Raw genomic sequence first — 19,621 nt, forward strand, 5'->3', positions numbered from 1 at the left:
ATGCTCGCTAAATTAATAGAAAAAACGATACAAAAACAACTAGCCGAACATCTAGACAACAACAGCATACTTTACCCCTCACAACACGGCTTTAGAAAACACTATAGTACTGAAACATTACTTATCTCTCTAACAGACAATGTATTACGTGGATTTGACAGTGGGAAACACTACATCATGATATTATTAGACCTATCAGCAGCATTCGACACAGTAAATCATAACATACTACTAAATAGGCTTGAAGAAATAAGACTTCAAACAAAACAATTGAATGGTTCAGGTCCTACCTAAACAATAGATTCTTTCAGGTACAGATAAAAAACACTATTTCAGACAAAATCCAGCTAAAAACCGGAGTCCCCCAGGGATCAGCACTTTCGGCGACTCTATTTAACATTTACATGCTGCCCCTATGCCACCTCTTAGCCGGCCTAGGTATCATGCATTACATATATGCGGACGACATTCAGCTAATTTTACCAGTAGATGAAACAATTGAAAAAACGTTGAAGCTAGCAATGATATACCTAGACATAATTAAACAACTGCTGTGCCAAATGGAACTAGTAATTAATATTGAAAAAACAGAATTTATACACCTTGAACGAAAAACAACTGAATTAATCCAGAATCCCATCAAACTCAGAAACAATCAGATAGTGGAACTAACCGAAAAAACTCGAAACCTAGGAGTAATAATTGACAATGAAATCAACCTCAAACAACACATATCATTGAAAGTCAGAGAGGGATACGCAAAACTAATGGTCCTTAGAAGGCTAAAACCACTACTAACCCAAGCGCACTTTCGAACTGTTCTTCAAGCACTTATTTTCGTTAGCACAGACTATTGTAACACACTCTTCCTTGGATTACCACAATCAACATTAAGACCACTCCAAGTATTACAGAACTCTGCAGCCAGAATCCTAACTGGAAAAAGCAAAAGGGACCACATCACTCAAACTCTTGCCGAATTACACTGGCTGCCAATCGAACAAAGAGTATAATTTAAAACACTTTGCACAATCCACAAGATAATTAATGAAGAAAATACTGATTGGTTAAACACTGCATTAAGACTACATGTTCCCCAAAGAAATCTCAGATCAGCAAATAAAGCCTTACTAATCATACCCTCCATAAAGACAGCTAAACTGACACAAGTAAGGGAGTGAACACTGTCATTAGCTGGCCCTTTATTATGGAACTCAATGCCACCCGAAATAAGACTAACGAAGGAGCAAAAACTCTTCAAAAAAAGCTTAAAAACATGGCTTTTCAAAAAGGCCTATTACTTCCCGATTCATCCCTTTCTGTTCCACTAACCCTCCCCTTCCTCCTGCTCACTTGTCCGCTCCTCTATCACCTCTCACCTTAAAAGCTCAACTAACACTCCTTTCATCGTAAAGTAAACATCTATATTACATTTCATGTTCTACCAATCTTCCAGAGTCTCTCTTGATATATCCGACTTATATTATATTCTATTAACTGAGACCAAAATGTAACTAGTTTTAGTTTTTAGTTTTCTAGTTATATTGTAAACTTGTAAATTTAGCATTCGGAAGTGTTACATGTATTAAGTTGTTTAAAATGTAAACCGGAGTGAAGGCATTTTGCTATACTTCGGTATAAAAAAGTCTCTAAATAAATAAAATAAATAAATATTAAGATTTTAAAAATGGTTTGGACAAGTTCCAGAAGGACAAGTCAATAAATTGTTATTAACCCAGTGAATTTAAGAAATAGTCACTCCTTATCACTGTGCAATGGCAACATGGGATCCATTTACTGTTTTGGATCAGTGCATCATTTATCTGTGTTCTCCTAATTTATTTTTCTTACTGCACCTCATGTATGATATGCTTAGACATTATTCTATTTTCCTTGACATCAGTCTACCACAGATCAAATGTGAGCATAAAGGACCGAAGATTAACTGAGGAAATAGATATCACAGGAAATTCCCAGATGATTCTCAACCCAATCTTAGTCTAGTTTTCAGTCTATACACAATCAATATGCATGAGATATATCTATATACAGTGGGAGCAACACATGCAATTGTGTCTCTTGCATATTCATTGTAGACATCCTGAAAAATGGCCTGGCCATGCAGATCCCAAGGGCCAGGATGAGAACAGCCGAGTTAAAAAATAAAGTAATATGAATATGGGAGAAAAACAATCCATCCAGATGCAAAGTCAGTGGATACTCCGCACCAGCAGATTTTGAACACATTTTCAAGGTGAAAGTACAAGTGTGCTTTTGCTTTTCAAACTGCTACAGGTGCACAGTTCCTATAAACATTTCCTATAAACCTGTATTCTCTATGGGTTCCATTCAATGGAAAATAATGCACATAGATTTGAAAATGAAATCAATGCACATTGTTTTCCTTTCCCAGCATAAATATTCCCCGAGGAACACCACTTCATAATGAAGCTAAAAGTATGCACACACTTTTAGCTGGGTTAAGGGTAAGCAATTATCAGACAGCCCATCTACCCAGGTAAATGACTTGAAAAGTGTCCTCTAAATTGTTTAAGTGATGTTTCCTTTCAAGATATTATTACATTCTCTCTGCCAGGGAAGCTTGCTTGCTTGATTGTGTTATTTCAAGCTTATTTCCTTTTGCTTGGGTGCTTGATTGTATCTTTGATATTTCTTTCTTTCTGGTTAAGAGTATGATAGATCCATTTCCTTCTTGGTTTGTAGTTGAATAAGGTTTATTAGTTTGAAGTGCAGTGTGACTCATCAAAGGGCTTGTTGGAAAGAGCTGCTTGAAAAACAGATGAATAGAAAGGCAAGAGGAGGACAAATCTCAGTCTTGAGGGAGTTGCTATTGAAGCAGATGCTGCAGAGTTTAGGACTTGGCGCTGGCGGATTAAGTGGGATCTGTATAATTTGCTGAACTAAACTATTTCTTGCTGCTGGGAAGGTTTCTTGTTTTGCACCTTTTGAAGCTTTGCCTGACAGATTCATATCTTTTGAAATCTAATGCTCTCTGCAAGGAAAGTTTGCCTGATTGTACTTTTTGTGCCTTTCTTCCCTTTGGAAATTAGGCTACTTTGAAATTTCTCTCTTTCTGGTTGAGAATGCAATAAATCAGATTCCTCCTTTGTTCTCCCCCCCTCCCCCCCTCCCATGCACCCAACCCGCACCCCAACTCCATCCCACCCCTTTCTCAGATCAAAAGTTTATAGAATAACTCAATTAGGGGACTGGGTGAAAATTTGCATAACAGGAGCCAACTAGTAATTTGCAATATAAGCCCTCATTCAAACTTGGTGCATATAGAGAGTACTGCCTACATAAGGGGTTTGGGATTATAATTGGGTATATCAGTATCAATTTGTGGCCTTACACAAATAAGGCAAAAATAACCTTGACCAAAATTAGAAGAAAAAGTACATCTGTTAGATATCTTAGGGAAACAGATTAGAATCATAGATTTGGATAAATTATATTACTAGTCATCAGAGAAAGTACTGGTGGGTTGTTTTTATTTTAAATAAAGAAGGGGCTAGTTAGTAAATGATTTAGATCAAATTTTTGTCATTCACAAATAGAACAAATAATTAAGTTAATTTCTTGGGGAGCTTGATTGGTAGTGTCATATCAGATCTTTGTGGTAATTATTTCAAGTCCTGAAACTGAAGACAGGGTTGTGACTGGAAACAAGGCCTAGAACAGAAGACAGGACTATAACTGGAGGCAAGGCCTGGGACAACAAGGACAGAATGAGATTAGGACTCGACCAAAGGAACTGAGCAATGAACAAAAACACATGAAATAAGGAACTAAATTACAGCAAGTATCCTTAGATAAAACAAGATAACACAGACAAGAAGGCCTGAAGAGCACAAGGCAGGGAAAGAAGGCTGAGGAGGCTGCAGGACAGGGCTGAAAAGCGGAGGCCACAGGACAGGGCTGGAAGGCCAAAGAGGCCACTAGATAAATCAGGAGCAAGAAGATCAAAGTGGCCATGCAGCAGCGAGGAAAGCAAGGTAGGCCAATGCAAGGAGACAAGGTGACTTGATGAAGAGGCTCCAGGTTATGGGAAAGGCTGGGCTAAATAGGGCTGGCCTTGATGAGTCATAGTAGCAATGAGTATGCAAGAGCATGGCTCTGTAAGGGCCTCTGCTGGTGGGGAGGTTGCTTAGCAGCCCAGATCATAGCAGGGATCTACACTAAACTACCCACCTCCATAGATTTATAAATACATATTGTAATCTGAAAGAATAAGATAAGACATTTCATATATTATAGCAACTACAAACAGATTCTGAGTGTGGAGGTGGAAGTTAAATTCTTCAGGCTAGCAATCTTTACTTGCAAGACACTTGAGAAAAAGTTGGTAGGATTTTCAACAGGTACCAAAAGCTCCCAACAAGTGAAGGGTGGCCAGAAAATATATCACCACTGCCAGTATTTCTACTGCTGTACAGACAGATGTCTGGAATCACAATGAGGAACTGGCTCAGTGTGAAAGATTTATGCAGGTAGATTTCCTCAAGAAACAGGTGGCAGAATTCAGAGAAGAGGTGGCAAGACTGAGAAGCATCTGGGAGAATGAGGTCTGCATCAATGAAATGCTTATCGAGATGCCAAAAAATGAAATTCTCAAGCAAAGTGAAAAGTGTATTTGGACTATAAGATGACAGTTGGACCCAGATCCTATTCCTATTAGACACTACATCCTAACTCAAATTCCCTATACTTGAAGATATGGTATATGTAAAGGGGAAAAAAAAAACATCAAAGAAGACTTCTAGAAACAAGCCAGGCCAGGCCTCTGTACAGAGTTCCTGTGCCGGCTTGCTGATGGGGATGGTCTACTGTCTACCTGTGTTGTCCTGCTGCCTATTTCTAATGCCCTCCTCGATGCTCTGCCCATATTCCAGCCTCCTTGATGCAGTCTCTAGTCATGGTCCTGCTGCTGTCTTTGCTTATCATGTCTCATCTTCTGCTCCTGCTGCTGGTGTCTCATCTCATCATGCTGCTGCTTCCATGCTGGTGTCTCATCTTTTCTCATCTCATTGTGCTACTGCTGCCTCCATGCTGGTGTCTCATCTCATCTCATTGTGCTGTTGCCTTCATGCTGGTGTCTCATCTCATCTCATCATGTTGCTGCCTCCATGCTGGTGCCTCCATGCTGGTGCCTCACCTCATTATGCCGCTGCCTCCATGCTGCAGTGTCTTCTCCTGGGGCTTCTGCCTCCATGCTGTGCTCTTTCGTCCTGGTCCTCCTGCCTTCTTTCAGTATGGACTGTCTGGGCCTTGTAGAACTCTGCTGGTACTCTAGCATGCAGTATATACTTGTTAGTTAAGGATCATCTGATCATCCTCAGGTATCTGGCATCAGATCCACAAACCAGGGGTAGCAGCCAGTCTGTGGAAGTCTGCCTGGTCCCAAGCAACAGCAGGCCTCATAGCTGTCTGCTCTGGGGATTCTCTATCTTACACAACTCCATCACTCCTCCTCAGTTGTCACACAGCAGCTGTCACATTGTTTGAGCCGGCTGTAAGTAGACAGAAATACATAATCTTGAGGCTGCGTAGTGCACAAATGATGTGGCTCCTGTTAGTAGCTGAACCTGTCCCCTATAATCAGCTGGAGCTGTGGCCCCCAATCTATGCACCTATTACTTATGCTGCTACCTAGGGGCAGATAATTTGATGGCCTAATCTGGCAGCCTGTATATATGGCAGAGTAAGCCACAAGTGAGGGGGGGCCTTGTATGGCAGGCTCTACGTGTAGTTACTGGGATAGGTTGTACAGATAAGTGCTGAAGTTGTCATCTGTCTAGAAAAAGATAACCCCTGATAGGGATGCTCACAGCCTCTGGCCATCCCTGCCCCCAGCTATCATCAACATGCTGGCACAGAACCCTCCCCTCACCCTTTTATCAGGAGAACCTGATAGTAGTTGCCATGAGGGCACCAGAGGCCCTGCCATCCCTGCATCCCCAAATTCAGTGGACATCATCTTAAACTGCCCCACACACACACACACTCAAAAATGCCACTGCCTCCCTGGCATTTGAAGTCCTTCCAAATAGGCACACCCCCAAATACAAGTAGAAATAGGACCACTCCAGTTATTGTGTGGAAGAGCCTCAGGTATCGGGGTGGGAGTGGTTTACACTACAGGCAGATATGTTCTCATCTGGAAAACTGCTCCATGAAATTGGAGTTCAGACACTGCCATTTCCTCCAACCATGTCTCTCAACTCTATTAATGCACAGGTTAAGGCCAAAGCAGAATATTAGGTTAAAAAGCGTGAGGCCATTTTCTCCCCATCTTACACATTCACATATCAGAGGCATCCATTGCAAAGCGTGGAAGCAGAGGCTTGCTTGTGTCACAAGCCAGTGTGCGCTAAATGTGTGCACATACAACACATGCTCTGGTGTATGCATTGTTCAGGTAAGTAAGGGAAGAACAAGCTCTACATCACCCCCAGACACTGATAAAGAGAGAGGCTAACACAGCACGTAACTCACACAGACCCATATATGTATTCTGTCATTGTTTGGAACAGATGACCTCCAGTATTTAGGTTACCTACCCAGTCCCAATTGTGATATTCCCAAACAGTTCATCATCAACCAGTAATATTGTCTGTCTCAAGTTTGTCCTACCTTGTAATGATGTTGTCTGAGTCATTACGCCTCAAAGAATATTGTCTTCACCTGGCAGCATGACAGATATCTGTCCAAGGCATTTATGATAACAACATATATGAGCTAAAGACAGGGGCCCCTCCAGCACTCAGGTGGGCCTAAATTCTTGACTTTCTACATAACCACACTGTAACTGAACAAGCCATAATGCCTACCTTTGGGAGTAGCTGGCCTATACATTTAGCACATTGCCAAGCTTTGGATAGAGGCTGTTTGTGGGCTCATGAGGGCTTGGCCTGACAACCCCTTCTCCAGCCTTAATGCTGTGCACAGAGTTGATGATTGAGAGTCTATCAAAACACCTGCCTTGGTCTGGGTATCCACAATATGCAAAATGGTCATACACCATAGGAGATGCATTCTATACATCTACTCTGCTGTAATGGCCATAAGTCATCCCAGCCATGTGGACAAGCAAGAGCCTTAACCAGAACATACCTGAAAGTTGGCGACTCTGCTTGGAATGTGACCATTCTGCAAGATTCTCTCCCTGGGAGTCTGGAGCTTAGGTGCTTTAAGGGTGGCCACAGATAGGATAAGGAGTGTAACAGCTACTACCTATTTGAACTAACCAACTACTCTGCCTATTTTGCATGTACCCTCAGAAAGCAGAACAACATGACTAGCCCTGAGCTGAACAGGCTAAGGTCCAAGCAGCACACTCACATCTCTATATTTCCCAATGGCTACCTGTAACATGTCAAGCTAGGTCCTTAGCTTAAAACACAGCTTTGCCTTGGGTTCAATGAGGGGAACCTTTTATTAGGTGACATGTTGGCGCTGTTATATTCATCTCCCAACTTACTGTGACCTATCCATTCCAGAGGTGGCTTTCAAAACATGTGAAGGCATGACAGCATCCTATTCCCAATCCAGCTTTCAGATAGTCAGCCCAGCATCCTTGTCTAGCCTCCCCAAGCTGCTAACATAACCAAGGCCCTCACCATCTGTACATGAGATTTGACAGGTTGCTTATCTAGTTGTAGCAGGACCCAGTGGTGTACGGTAATGTGCCACCCCAATGACCTATGAGAAGTTACACATTGCCACTATCTTTGATGTGATTTCCAAAAGGCTTTAAGTGAAGGGCTAGGTCAGCAGTCCGATGTCAGCACTGCCTCTGAAACAGCTGAGGCAGTGCTATCATTAGTGTCTTTGCAGGCCCATGTGACATAATGCATCAGATGTACAGGTGCATATCTTTAGATGCACACAAATGTCAGCTATGGAACGTGGCTATTAAATGGCAAGTCTGTGATTGAGACCTTAAACTTTCAACCTGTAGCTATAGGCTGTGCCTTTAAGTAACTGAGTTACTTGTGATTTATATGATTTCTAGAGCAGTTGGTCTCCATATTATATGATTTCTAGTGCAGTTGGGCTCCATGTTCAAGGCCATGCCGGAATTCCCTCATAATTAAGCCACTATCTCGCCCATAAGTGAGGCCTAGGTCAGGGTCCAAGGTGTGGTGCCGCCAAGCAAGGCGGTGCAAGGTAGGGCAAGCTATGTACTCTGTGTTGCCAGTCCTACACGAACACTACTGTAAGACATGGCTCTTTTAGACCCACTCTCAGTCAGAAAACATTAGTCCAGCCACATGTAATCACATTAGGTGTAATCTTTTCTTTGCGTACACATTTTCTACTACAGTCTTTTGCTCCTTTGTCAAGCTGTGGCCTTATTAGCCCTCACTGAGTGGGTCAGAGGAGCAGTGAGTAAAAGAAAGATAGAGAGGAAACACTCTGCTGGGCTATCTTGCATGGAAGGGGAAGGGGTAGTTGAGGCCTACCAGGCAAAGAAGCATTGCATGGTACAAATTTAGGGCTATATTTTCAAAGAGATAAGTGCATACAAATAATCATATATGTGTGAGTAAGAAGCCTGTACTCGCATAATAGGTATTTTAGAAAAGTTGAAAGTACAGACATACTTTATATTTTAAAACATGCGCACTTGAAGGAAAATGGCCAGTTTGACCTATTAGTCTTCCTGTTTGCCCAGTCAATCTCAAGGGCATCCAGACTGGCTCTTTAGCCTGCACTCTCCCCCACCCCACCCCACAACACACACAGTTTACCCATATTCCTCACCTAGTTGTTTTAGGCCTAAAACAAGTTTTCTTCAGATTAGACTTAATTAAGAACAGACGTAAATAACTGCAGTTAAAAGCCCGGCGCACACTGTGTGTGGGAATGGGATATAAAATCCGGATTTACATGTGCAAATGTTGGTCCCACCCCGTAAAGTTCCTGACACGCCCTAACTCATCCTCTTTTTCCGTGCATTGACTTGCTTGCACATGTGCATACATGCGTGTAATTGGGCCGTTTTAAAATACGAGTTGCTCGCGCTCAGCCCAGATACATATATGGGCCTTTCAATACGAGCAACATTTAAAATTCACCCACAGTGTATAATTTAAAGCAAATGCCCTTAAATTTCATTTTGGGGCCTTATTTCAGAAAGAATGGGCATTAAAATGAGCAGCTACAGTTACATACAATGGACTTTAACAAGTGCACTTACCTCGCATGTCAGAAAAGATGTCAAAGAATACTGGACATTGCATCACCACAGTTTGCCCTATAGTTGCTGAGGGCCAACAGGTAATGTTATCAAATATCTTTCCACAACCTGGAAAACAAAATCAGAAAAAGTTACTAGGGTATGCTAGTGTGTGGATTTCCACACTTATCATAATGCTTCTGTATCGTTCCATGGTGAGACCGCACCTTGAATACTGTGTACCATTCTGGTCTCCACATCTCAAAAAAGATATAGTTGCAATGGAGAAGGTACAGAGCAGGACAACCAAAATGATAAAGGGGATGAAACAGCTTCCTATGAGGAAAGGCTGAAGAGGTTACGGCTGTTCAGCTATTAATTAAGTTGGCTTGGGAAATGGCCACTGCTAATACTGGCAACAGTAGCAAGGAATAGAATTAGGAGTAGATTTTAAAAGGTGCGCGCGGGAGTAGATTTCTTCGACAACTCGGCGCGAACAAATCTACTCCCGATTTTATAACACACGCGCGCTACCGCGCGCATGTTACAAAATACAGGGTTGACGCACGCGCAACGCTGCGCAAAATCGGCAGCCTGCGTGCGCCGAGCCGCGCAGTCATCCTCCGTTCCCTGCCCACCTTCCTGTCCCTTCCCCTATGTAACCCACCCCCCAGCCCTAACTAATTCCCCCCTACCTTTATTTTACAAGTTACGCCTGCCTGAGGCAGGCGTAACATGCGCGCACCGGCCGGCTACCGGCATGCCGTGTCCTGGTCCGAGGGCTGGTCCGGAGGCTGCGGCCACGCCCCCCAGAACACCCCACGATGATGCACCGGCCACGGCACGCCCCTCTACACGCCCACGACATGCCCCCCCAGGAAAGCCCCGGGACATACGCATGTCCCGGGGCTTGTGCGTGCCGCCGAGCCTATCTTGCAGGGTGCAGAAGGGGCAGCTTTTCAGGGGTTACACGCGTATCTTACGTGCATAACCCTTTGAAAATCTGCCCCTTAGTTTTTTGGTACTTGCCAGGTTCTTATGGCCTGGATTGGCCACTGTTGGAGGCGGGATGCTGGGCTTGATGGAGCCTTGGTCTTACCCAGTATGGCATGTTCTTATGAGAAGAGATGGCTGAGGGGGGATATGATAGAGGTCTTTAAAATTGTGAGAGGTCTTGAACGATTAGATGTGAATCGGTAATTTACACTTTCGGATAATAGAAGAATAGGGGGCACACCATGAAGTTAGCATGTAGCACATTAAAGACTAATCAGAAAAAATTCTTTTTCACTCAACACACAATTAAGCTCTGGAATTTGTTGCCGGGGGGATATGATTAGTGTAGTTAGTGTAGCTAGGTTTAAAAAAGGTTTGGCTAAGTTCTTGGAGGAGAAGTCCATTAACTGCTATTAATCAAGTTGACTTAGGGAATGGCCTCTGCTATTACTGGCATCAGTAGCATGGGATCTTCTTAGTTTTTGGGTACTTGCCAAGTTCTTGTGGCCTGGTTTGGCCTCTGTTGTAAACAGGATGCTGGACTTGATTGACCCTTGGTCTGACCCAGCATGGCAATTTCTTATGTTCTTAAAACAACACAGTTGAAAATACTGTTTTAAATGACCATGTTAATGGTAAAATATTAGCATTATTTAAACACCTCTTGGTTTTGTGCCACCAGCAAAATCCCAGGGCTGTCTTTACTCTCCCGGACTCACAAAAACACTCTTTCACAACTTCAGCCCTGGGAGCTGGGGTTCTGTTAATTAGTGGAGGGGGAGGGGCTGAGGGGGAGATAGGACAAGGAATATTACATAACAACTTTCTCAATTCTACCACCATTTCCTGCTAACCCACATCCTCTCTCTCCACCCTCACAAGCATCAGTCCCATTCAAGAGATGGATGATGCCAGCATTCTTTCCCTTCCTCCTACCCTGACCCCAGCACACACTTTGCTCCCTCTCCCTGTAAGTTACAGCTTCCTGACTTGTTAACCCTTACTCTACCCTTAGCTGAGCCCCAAGTCCTAGAATCACAGCTGTGCACTGAGCTGTTTGTGATGAACCTCTTTCCAGTTTCTCCCCATATGCTGCTCTCAGAGGACCAATGCAAAACAGTGTGCCTAACTGAGCACAATATTTAACCTGTGGTTGGACATGTGTTTTGGATGCGCGTCCACAACCCCTTAAACTATAAGGGGATTAGCGCATCCAAAACACGTCTAACCCCTTGCGAAAGTAATAGCGCTCATCACATGCAAATGCAAGTTGATGAAGCTATTAGCTATTCTCCCCTGATAAAAAAAAAAAAAGTGCACCTGACCCGCACATTTTTATGCTCAGAAATTAATGCCTTCTCAGAGCAGGCGTTAATTTCTAAGCAGCCCTTTTCCTATCCTGACTGCGGCATACTTTTTTTTCGTTCCTCTGACAATATCGCCATGATATTAAGTTGGAGGATGTACAGAAATATCGTGGCGATATTAAGTCAGAAGAACCAAAAGGTTTAAAAAAAAAAGTGTGCTGCGGTCAGGTTAGGAAAGGGGACGCTCATAAAATTGAACGCCCATTTTCGTAACTCGCTGATAGCCACCTCTCCTAGGTGCCTGCTGCCAAGGAGGTGCTAGGGGCACACATTTGTCCCTAGAGCCTCCTTGGCAGCGCTACCCTTCATTTAAATATTCCAACTCTGGCCCAGGAGAGGTGCTGGGTGCGCCTTAGGAAAGTGGGTGCTCAACACTGGGAACCCATTTTCTGCCCTGATTTATTGCATTGGACACAGAGTGTGTTCCAGGTTTACACTTCCCCTTCTGTTTCCTGCAAGCTTAAGGGTCAATTTTAAAAGATCCGCGCATGCGTCCATATGCGCATGGCTCCTGGTACACACACATGGACGCAATCATTTTATAACATGCACACGGCGCATGCATGTTGTAAAATGTGATATCCGCGCACACATGTGCATTGGATTTTAACATCTGCACACGCATATGTGGGCAGCCCGCGATTTGCACGTACGGGGGGGGGGGGGAGGGAGATATTCTAAAGTGCGCACAGCGACGCAATCGGGCCTTTGCCCAGTTCCCTTCCAGTCCGCTCCAATTAAGGCCGGCGCATGCTTCCTCGGGACAGCGGCTAATGGCGCTGTCACGACCCACCCCTGCCCCGCCCCTCCCCGCACAGACCACATCCTCTTTTGCAGGGCCCGGCATTTCTGCGTGTAGCAGGGGTTATGCGTGTGGCTGGGCCCGTTCTAAAATGCGTGCGGTATGCGCAAGGCCCGGCCGCGCACGTAACTTCCGTTTTTTTTATGGATGCTTGCCTTTTAAAATTGGGCCTTTACCGAGGAAGAAACGGGAGTAGATGTTGCAGAAACTGCAAAGCAGAAAACAATTACTCTTTTCCCTCCTCTTCTGTTCCCTACTGCCTTCCTGAAGGAGCTGAGCAATAAGTAGAGAGGATCAAGAGCTTTTAATGTTTCTTGGAGACCCAGCAATAGATGTAAATATCTCTGGGTGAAATCTGAACAGAAGGAATACCCTTGCTTATCTATGTTTCTACTAAAGTTATCCTCTTGCAGTCTTGTATTATAACTCATTTGCAATGCAGGTAATTTTGATTATAAAAATCAATGCACATTGTTTTCTCTACCAACCAAACTCACCCCTCGGGAATCCCTCAGAACATTCCAGGTAAAAAGTACGCGCATTGTTGAACAATGCAGATGTTTTTACCCCTGTTGAGAATGGGTAATGATTAAAGAATACATTCCACAAATGATATTCATTAGTGTCCTCTTGATTTGTTAATATGATATTTTTGTTAATAGAATCATAGAATTTCCAGATAGAAAGCAGCTTCACATGTAAGAATGGACAAATGTAATTTACTACTTAGAACTAAATTACATTCTTTCAATATTTGAAATCTAGAAAGTAGTTTCTATAAAATGTCTGGGTTTTTTTGGAAGATACCAAGCCAACAATAATTCATTCAAGAAGTATACATTAAGCTAATGGCCACTTAAGGTAGAGAATCTCAAATACTGTTGGCATTACGATAAGAGCTGCATTTTTTTCTAAATTATTTGTGGTTAATGTACAGGAAACAAGAAAATGACAGAAGCATAAAACCAATAATGTTGAAGGCTGCATAAATTTTTCCTTTAATTATTTTACAAAGTTTCTGTGGAAAACTAATTCTATGTTTTTTAAAAATTGACACTATGAGCTTAGTGAAGTTTTGTCATACACAAGGCATTTACAAGAAACAAGGTACAATTTTACTGAATTTCATCTCAGTGTGAATTTGTTTTTAGTTGTCATCTACCAGCACTGAACATGCAAGAACGCCTATGCTATCAGATGGAACAATCTAGGGCTTAGAAAATGGGACTCAAAAGACATATGCCATCTCTGTCACTCACCCCTCTGAATACCCATGAGCATCACCTTACCTTCCTCCCTCTCAACTTATTCAGTGGCTAATATTAGAAATGCTAAAAATACTTATTTCAGTTCACCGCTGCTTAGGACTTTAAAAAAATTGTTGGAAAAGTTGTAATCGCCAACTAGGATGAGTAAAAATATCCATACAACACAGTGGCATAAACACCACAGGGCACACAGTAAAGGATAAGGCAATAAGAACAGTGGCATGAAAACCACAAGACAGACAAACACAGAAATTTGATGTCAGAAAATGACCTTATGGCCTATCTAGTCTGCCCATCCACACTAACTACTCAACTCTACCATCACTACCCCCATCACAGATCCTTTGTGCTTCTCCTATGATTTCTTTACCTCGGATACTCCTTGCCTCCACCAACTCCTCTGGGAAGCAGTTCCATACATCCTCCACCCTCTCTGTAAAGATATTTATGATTGAGATTTCTAAAATCTTGAATAGGATGTAACGGGTAGGGATGTGAATCTTTTTTGACGATTTAAAACAATCGTCAGATATATTTTAAATCGTCAAAAATCGTTAAGAGTCACGATACAATAGAAATTCCCCCGATTTATTGTGAAAAATCATACATCGGGGGAAGTGGGAGGGCGGGGAAAACCGGCACACCAAAAAACCCCCTAAACCCACCCCGACCCTATAAAACAAATCCCTTATCTTCCCCACCCTCCTGAACCCCCCCCAAAACTTTTACGAGTACCTGGTGGTCCAGTGGGGGCGCGGGGACCGATCTCCCGCTCTCGGTCCATCGGGACCATTTTGGCTGCCACTCAAAAATGGCGCCGATGGCCCGATAAACAAAAAACCCACCCGACCCTTTAAAAACGACCCCTTAGCTTCCCCCACCCTCCCGATCCCCCAAACATACCTGGTGGTCTAGTGGTGGTCCCGGGAGCGATCTCCCGTTCTCAGGCCGTCGGCTGCCACTCATAAAGATGGCGCCGATGGCCCTTTGCCCTTACCATATGACAGGGTATCCGTGCCATTGGCTGGCCCCTGTCACATGGTAGGAGCACTGGCTGGCCGGTGCCATCTTTAAAGATGGCCACTACCTTCGTAAAGATGGCCGCCACCGTATTTAAAGATGGCCGCTGCCGTCGTAAAGATGGCCGCCGCCATCTTTAAAGATGGCGCCGGCCATCCAGTGCTCCTAACATGTGACAGGAGCCGGCCAAAGGCACGGATACCCTGTCATATGGTAAGGGCAAAGGGCCATCGGCGCCATCTTTATGAGTGGCAGCCGATGGCCTGAGAACGGGAGATCGCTCCTGGGACCACCACTAGACCACCAGGTATGTTTTGGGGGGATCGGGAGGGTGGGGGAAGCTAAGGGGTTCATTTTTAAAGGGTCGGGTGTTTTTTTTTTATCGGGCCATCGGCGCCATTTTTGAGTGGCAGCCAAAATGGCACCGATGGACCGAGAGCAGGAGATCGGTCCCCGCGCCCCCACTGGACCACCAGTTAATCGTAAAAAGTTTGGGGGGGGTTCGGGAGGGTGGGGGAAGGTAAGGTAATTTTAAAGGGTCGGGCCTCACTAAAAAAAAAATAACAATATGAATCGGAACCAATTCCAATTCACATCACCCACGATCAGATTTTTTCTCCCCTCTAGCCGAACCCGATCGTTAAGACGATCGGGCACACGATTCACATCTCTAGTAACGGGTAAATAGGGAATGGTTATTTACCCTTTCAAACAACACTAGGACTAGGGGTCGCTTCATGAAGCTAGAAACAGGCAGATTTATAACAAACTGTAGAAAGCATTTTTTCATCCAGCACACAATAAAGCTATGGAATCTGTGGCCAGACGATTTGGTCAAGGCAATTAACTCAGTGGGGTTAAAAAATGCACTGGACAAGATCCTGAAAGAAAAGTTCATAAACAGTTATTAACCAGGCAGTCTTGAGGAAACCAGTACTTATCCCTGGGAATGAGATATATGAAATCGATTAACTATTGTGGATCTGCTGGTGACCCAGACTGCACCTTTGGACCTGATCTGACCCTGCCTGGCACTTGTGTTTTTAGATTACCCCTGAGCCTACCCATTTTCACCCTCATCCCATGACCCCACATTCCAGAGCCTCTTTTCCATTGAAAGAGGATCACCTCCTGTGCAGTCATAGCTTAGAAATATTTAAAATGTCTCTATTATATCTCCCCTATCCCACCTGTTCTCTAGGGGTATACATGTGTGCATCTTTAACTTTGTCCCTTATGCTTTATAATAAAGATCTCTGACCATTTTAGTAATCATCCTCTGGACTGATTCCATCTATGGAGGTTTTTATAGCCACAGCCTTGTTTTTCTGAGGCGTTTTCCCTCCTTTCTTATGATGGAATACTGTAAATTAGTGCAGTGCTTCTTAACCTAGTCCTCAGGCACACCTAACCAGTCAGGTTTTCAGGATATCCACAATGAATATGCATGAGATAGCTTTGCATGCACTGATTTCATTGCATGGAAATCTCTCTCATGCATATTTATTGTGAACATCCTGAACATCTGATTGGCTAGGTGTGCCGAGAGAACTGGGTTGAGACGCACTGAGGAGCCGATGCAATAAAGTGCGCCCAGCCGAGCGCACAGGATAACCCTCGATCGGAAGCATGTTTTGGATGTGCTGGTTTAACAGCCGATGCAAAAGGGATTAGCGCGACCAAAAAATGTGCCCAAACAGACACATAGCTAATAGCGCTAATCACGTGCAAATTCCATGTAGATGATGCTATTAGCTATTACCCACGATGCAGTAAATTCCCGGGCACCCAATACACATTTTTTAACCTGGCAAATTTAACGTCAACCTCGGAGCTGGCATTAAGTCATTTGCGAGTCATGGGCTTACAAAATAAATTTTAAAAAAAACTATTCTCTGTGGTTCCTCCTTCACAGAGGAGGAACCACAGAGAAGAGTAGATCTACTAAAGAATTAATGAAATGGATCGATTATAAAAAAAAAAAAAAAAAGATCCTGGATGCACAATATACACCCTCTAGGCCGATTTCACCCCTTGCTATTGTGCATGTATATTGTGCATCCAGAAAATTTTTTTTTAAATAATGGTTACATTTCATCAGTTCTTTAGTTGATAGTCTTCTTCATGGTTCATTTTGAGCACCCGTGGTAATAAGCGCATAGCCACCTCTCCTGGGCACTAGGGATGCACAATTCCTCCTAGCTCGTCCCTTTTAACGCATCAGCTCATTTAAACATAGTATTGATGCCCAGGAGAGGTGGCTGTGTGCACCTTAAAAAAAACCAAAAAAACAGGCGCCCAGTCTGGATGCACGTTTTATGTGCGTTGGCCTGTGAATTAGTGGGTGAGGTTTTTTCTGTAGATTATTACTTCATTTGACTGTCTTGTTTTTTATTTATCCTTGAAATGGTGTGCTTATAATGGAGGGGCTACTCCTTTACCATGGTAATGACTGTGTTAAGCATGTCAAAACTTGATGTTATTAACCTATATTTGAGTATGACACCTGTTTGAAAGGTTTTGATGGGAGCAGAAAATCTACTCTTGGAAACAAGACATTTCACAAATTTTAGACATTTTGTAGAAGGGCCTGGACAAGAGCGTGGCCCTCAATTCTCTGAAGGTATAGGTCATGTTAATATATTACTTCTAGGAGCTACATCAGAGGTGCTTAAGTAGCCACACACCCAGATATACTTTTTAAAGGAGGTGAAGCATATAAGGCCCTCATTTAGGCCTATTGTCTCTTAGTGGGATCTCAATCTGGTGCTCAGAGCCCTAGCTGGAGCTCTCTTTGAACCAGTAAAACAGTCATCTCTTAAGGAACTTTCATTAAAAGGTACCTTCCTGGTGGCTATTGCTCAGCTAGGCACATCTAAAAACTACAGGCTGTTTCATGTAGAGAGCCATACTTGGTATTTTCTCCACACCCAGTCCCCTTTTGGACTGGTACCATCATTCTTTCCCAAGGTTATGACTCCTTTCCACTTAAACAAGGAGGTATCTCTCCCAGGCTTTAGAGGAAGGGAGTCTCAGAGTAAGGATGAAAGGTTGCATCTTCTGGATGTACACCATGCTCCTAAGATACTTGAAGGTGACTAACCCCTTCAGAAACACAGACAAATTGTTTGTGCTGTTTGCAGGTCCTTGGAAGGAAGAAGCAGCTTCCAAGGCCACACTAGCTAGATGGATTAAAGAAACAATCTCATCAGCCTATTTACTCTATGGCAGCATGATCTGGTAGCACTCTGCACATTTCACAAGGGCACAAACATCGCCCTGAGCAGAATTATTTTCAGTCTCCCCACATGAAATCTGTATGGGTGCTACTTGGTTGTCCCTGTATTCCTTCTCTAAATATTACAGACTGGATATGCAAGCCAAGAGAGATGGAGCCTTTCGGATAGGGGTCCTTATAGCAGCCCTGTCTTCCTTCCACTTGGCCTAGTTGCAGCTTTGGTAACTCTGGAGTGTACCAATAGGTTTAGCAGGATGAAAAAGAAGTGAAATTTTATCTTACCTGATAATTTCCTTTCCTTGAGTTCTGCTAGATCAGTCCAGGATCCATTCAGGAACACAGGAGCTGCCATCATAGATCTTGCAGTTAAGCTAGATTCTCTCTCTCTCTCCATCCCACCCTCCTCGGAGTGGGGAAGGGTGGGGGGTTAGCTTTGAGAGATCTAGATACTCTCAAATTACTTCTGTTGGGACCTTTGTTCAATTACTTTGGCAGAAGGTTACTGACAAGAACCTAGAGCTATGCCTCTATTATAGCCAATGATGAGGTCATAAGGGAGGTGTGTCTTCTGTCTCCAGAAGCTGAGGAGCAGGAAAATTGCAATTGTAAGCACTGGTCTAGCAGGACTCAAGGAAAGGAAATTATCTGGTAAGATCAAATTTCTCCTTTCCATTTGAGTGCAGTCTCTGTACATATGGGCGGCGATTCTGAATCTAACCATTGGGCTTCTATTGCACCCACAGGATTCAAGCTACATTGGAAAGGTAAATGTTCCAAGAAGTTTCCCTTTGAAAATGTTGGTCAGTGAGAGATTATGAATGCTTTGTACCTGCATACTTTGCACCACCTTTGAATCCCCAGGCATACTTTCTCTCCCTCAACCTACCCCGGCCAATCCCTCTTACCCCCCCCCCCCCCCCCCCACCTTCCATGGAAAAAACTAAATGCATTTTGTTGTGCAATGAAGAAGGGTGTCATTTTCATTTTTATGTGGGTAAATACCTGTTTACACAAATAAAAAGTTCTGATAATTACTGATATATAGAGGTTAATATTCAAAGGCTTTGTCTAGCTGACTATTGGAGCTAGCCAGACAAAAGTCAAGGCTTAAATATTTCCCCCCTAAGAGGAGATAAATGTTCTACATACAAAATTTATCCAGATAAGAAGAGGCAGTGCTGATGTTCTGGGGGGGGGGGGGGGGCAGAGCTACAGAAACATGTTTAAGTCTGGTTGGAAACATAGCTGTTTTAAAGTTATCCAGGTAAAATTATGCACACAACTTCATCTGGGCATATTCAGCGGCAGATTTCTCTGAATATCCATATCCAGATAATGTTACATGTAACTTTACCCGGGTAACTTATCCTCTTGCTGGCTCCCCTATTATTGACAGAGAGTTTCATAGGCAGAAGAAATGGGGGCACCCATAAGAATACATGAAATAGAGCTTGGCCAGAAGATTCAGAGGGATCAATAGAATCAAGAAAGGACAGCAGAGTCTTGTACAAGGTCTTACATACAGGGCCTAGAGACACTTGGAGGCTCAGAAGTCATTTTGAATGAGAAATACAAAGTTTAAAAGTAGGTCAATCAACACACTGTGCTAGCTGGCAAAAAAAAACAAAACAGTTTTAGCATGCCTTAGAAATTGACCTAGTCTTGAATACCACAACTCAACCTCTGCTCCCTAGAAGAGGCACAAACTAAACCTCAACGCTAAAGATC

General features: G+C 43.3%; 1 protein-coding gene across 3 annotated transcripts in view; it reads right to left on the reverse strand.

Annotated features, from left to right (window-relative positions):
• Positions 1-19,621, reverse strand: part of VIPR1 (vasoactive intestinal peptide receptor 1) — a 510,641-nt gene that overhangs the window by 268,601 nt on the left and 222,419 nt on the right. For all 3 annotated transcript variants that reach the window (XM_029588347.1, XM_029588346.1, XM_029588348.1), the window contains exon 3: positions 9,224-9,331. In XM_029588347.1, the coding sequence (XP_029444207.1) occupies positions 9,224-9,331 (108 nt within the window). The remainder of the gene's footprint in view (positions 1-9,223; positions 9,332-19,621) is intronic.

This window comes from Rhinatrema bivittatum, chromosome 2 (assembly GCF_901001135.1).
Source record: "Rhinatrema bivittatum chromosome 2, aRhiBiv1.1, whole genome shotgun sequence".
NCBI lineage: Eukaryota > Metazoa > Chordata > Amphibia > Gymnophiona > Rhinatrematidae > Rhinatrema > Rhinatrema bivittatum.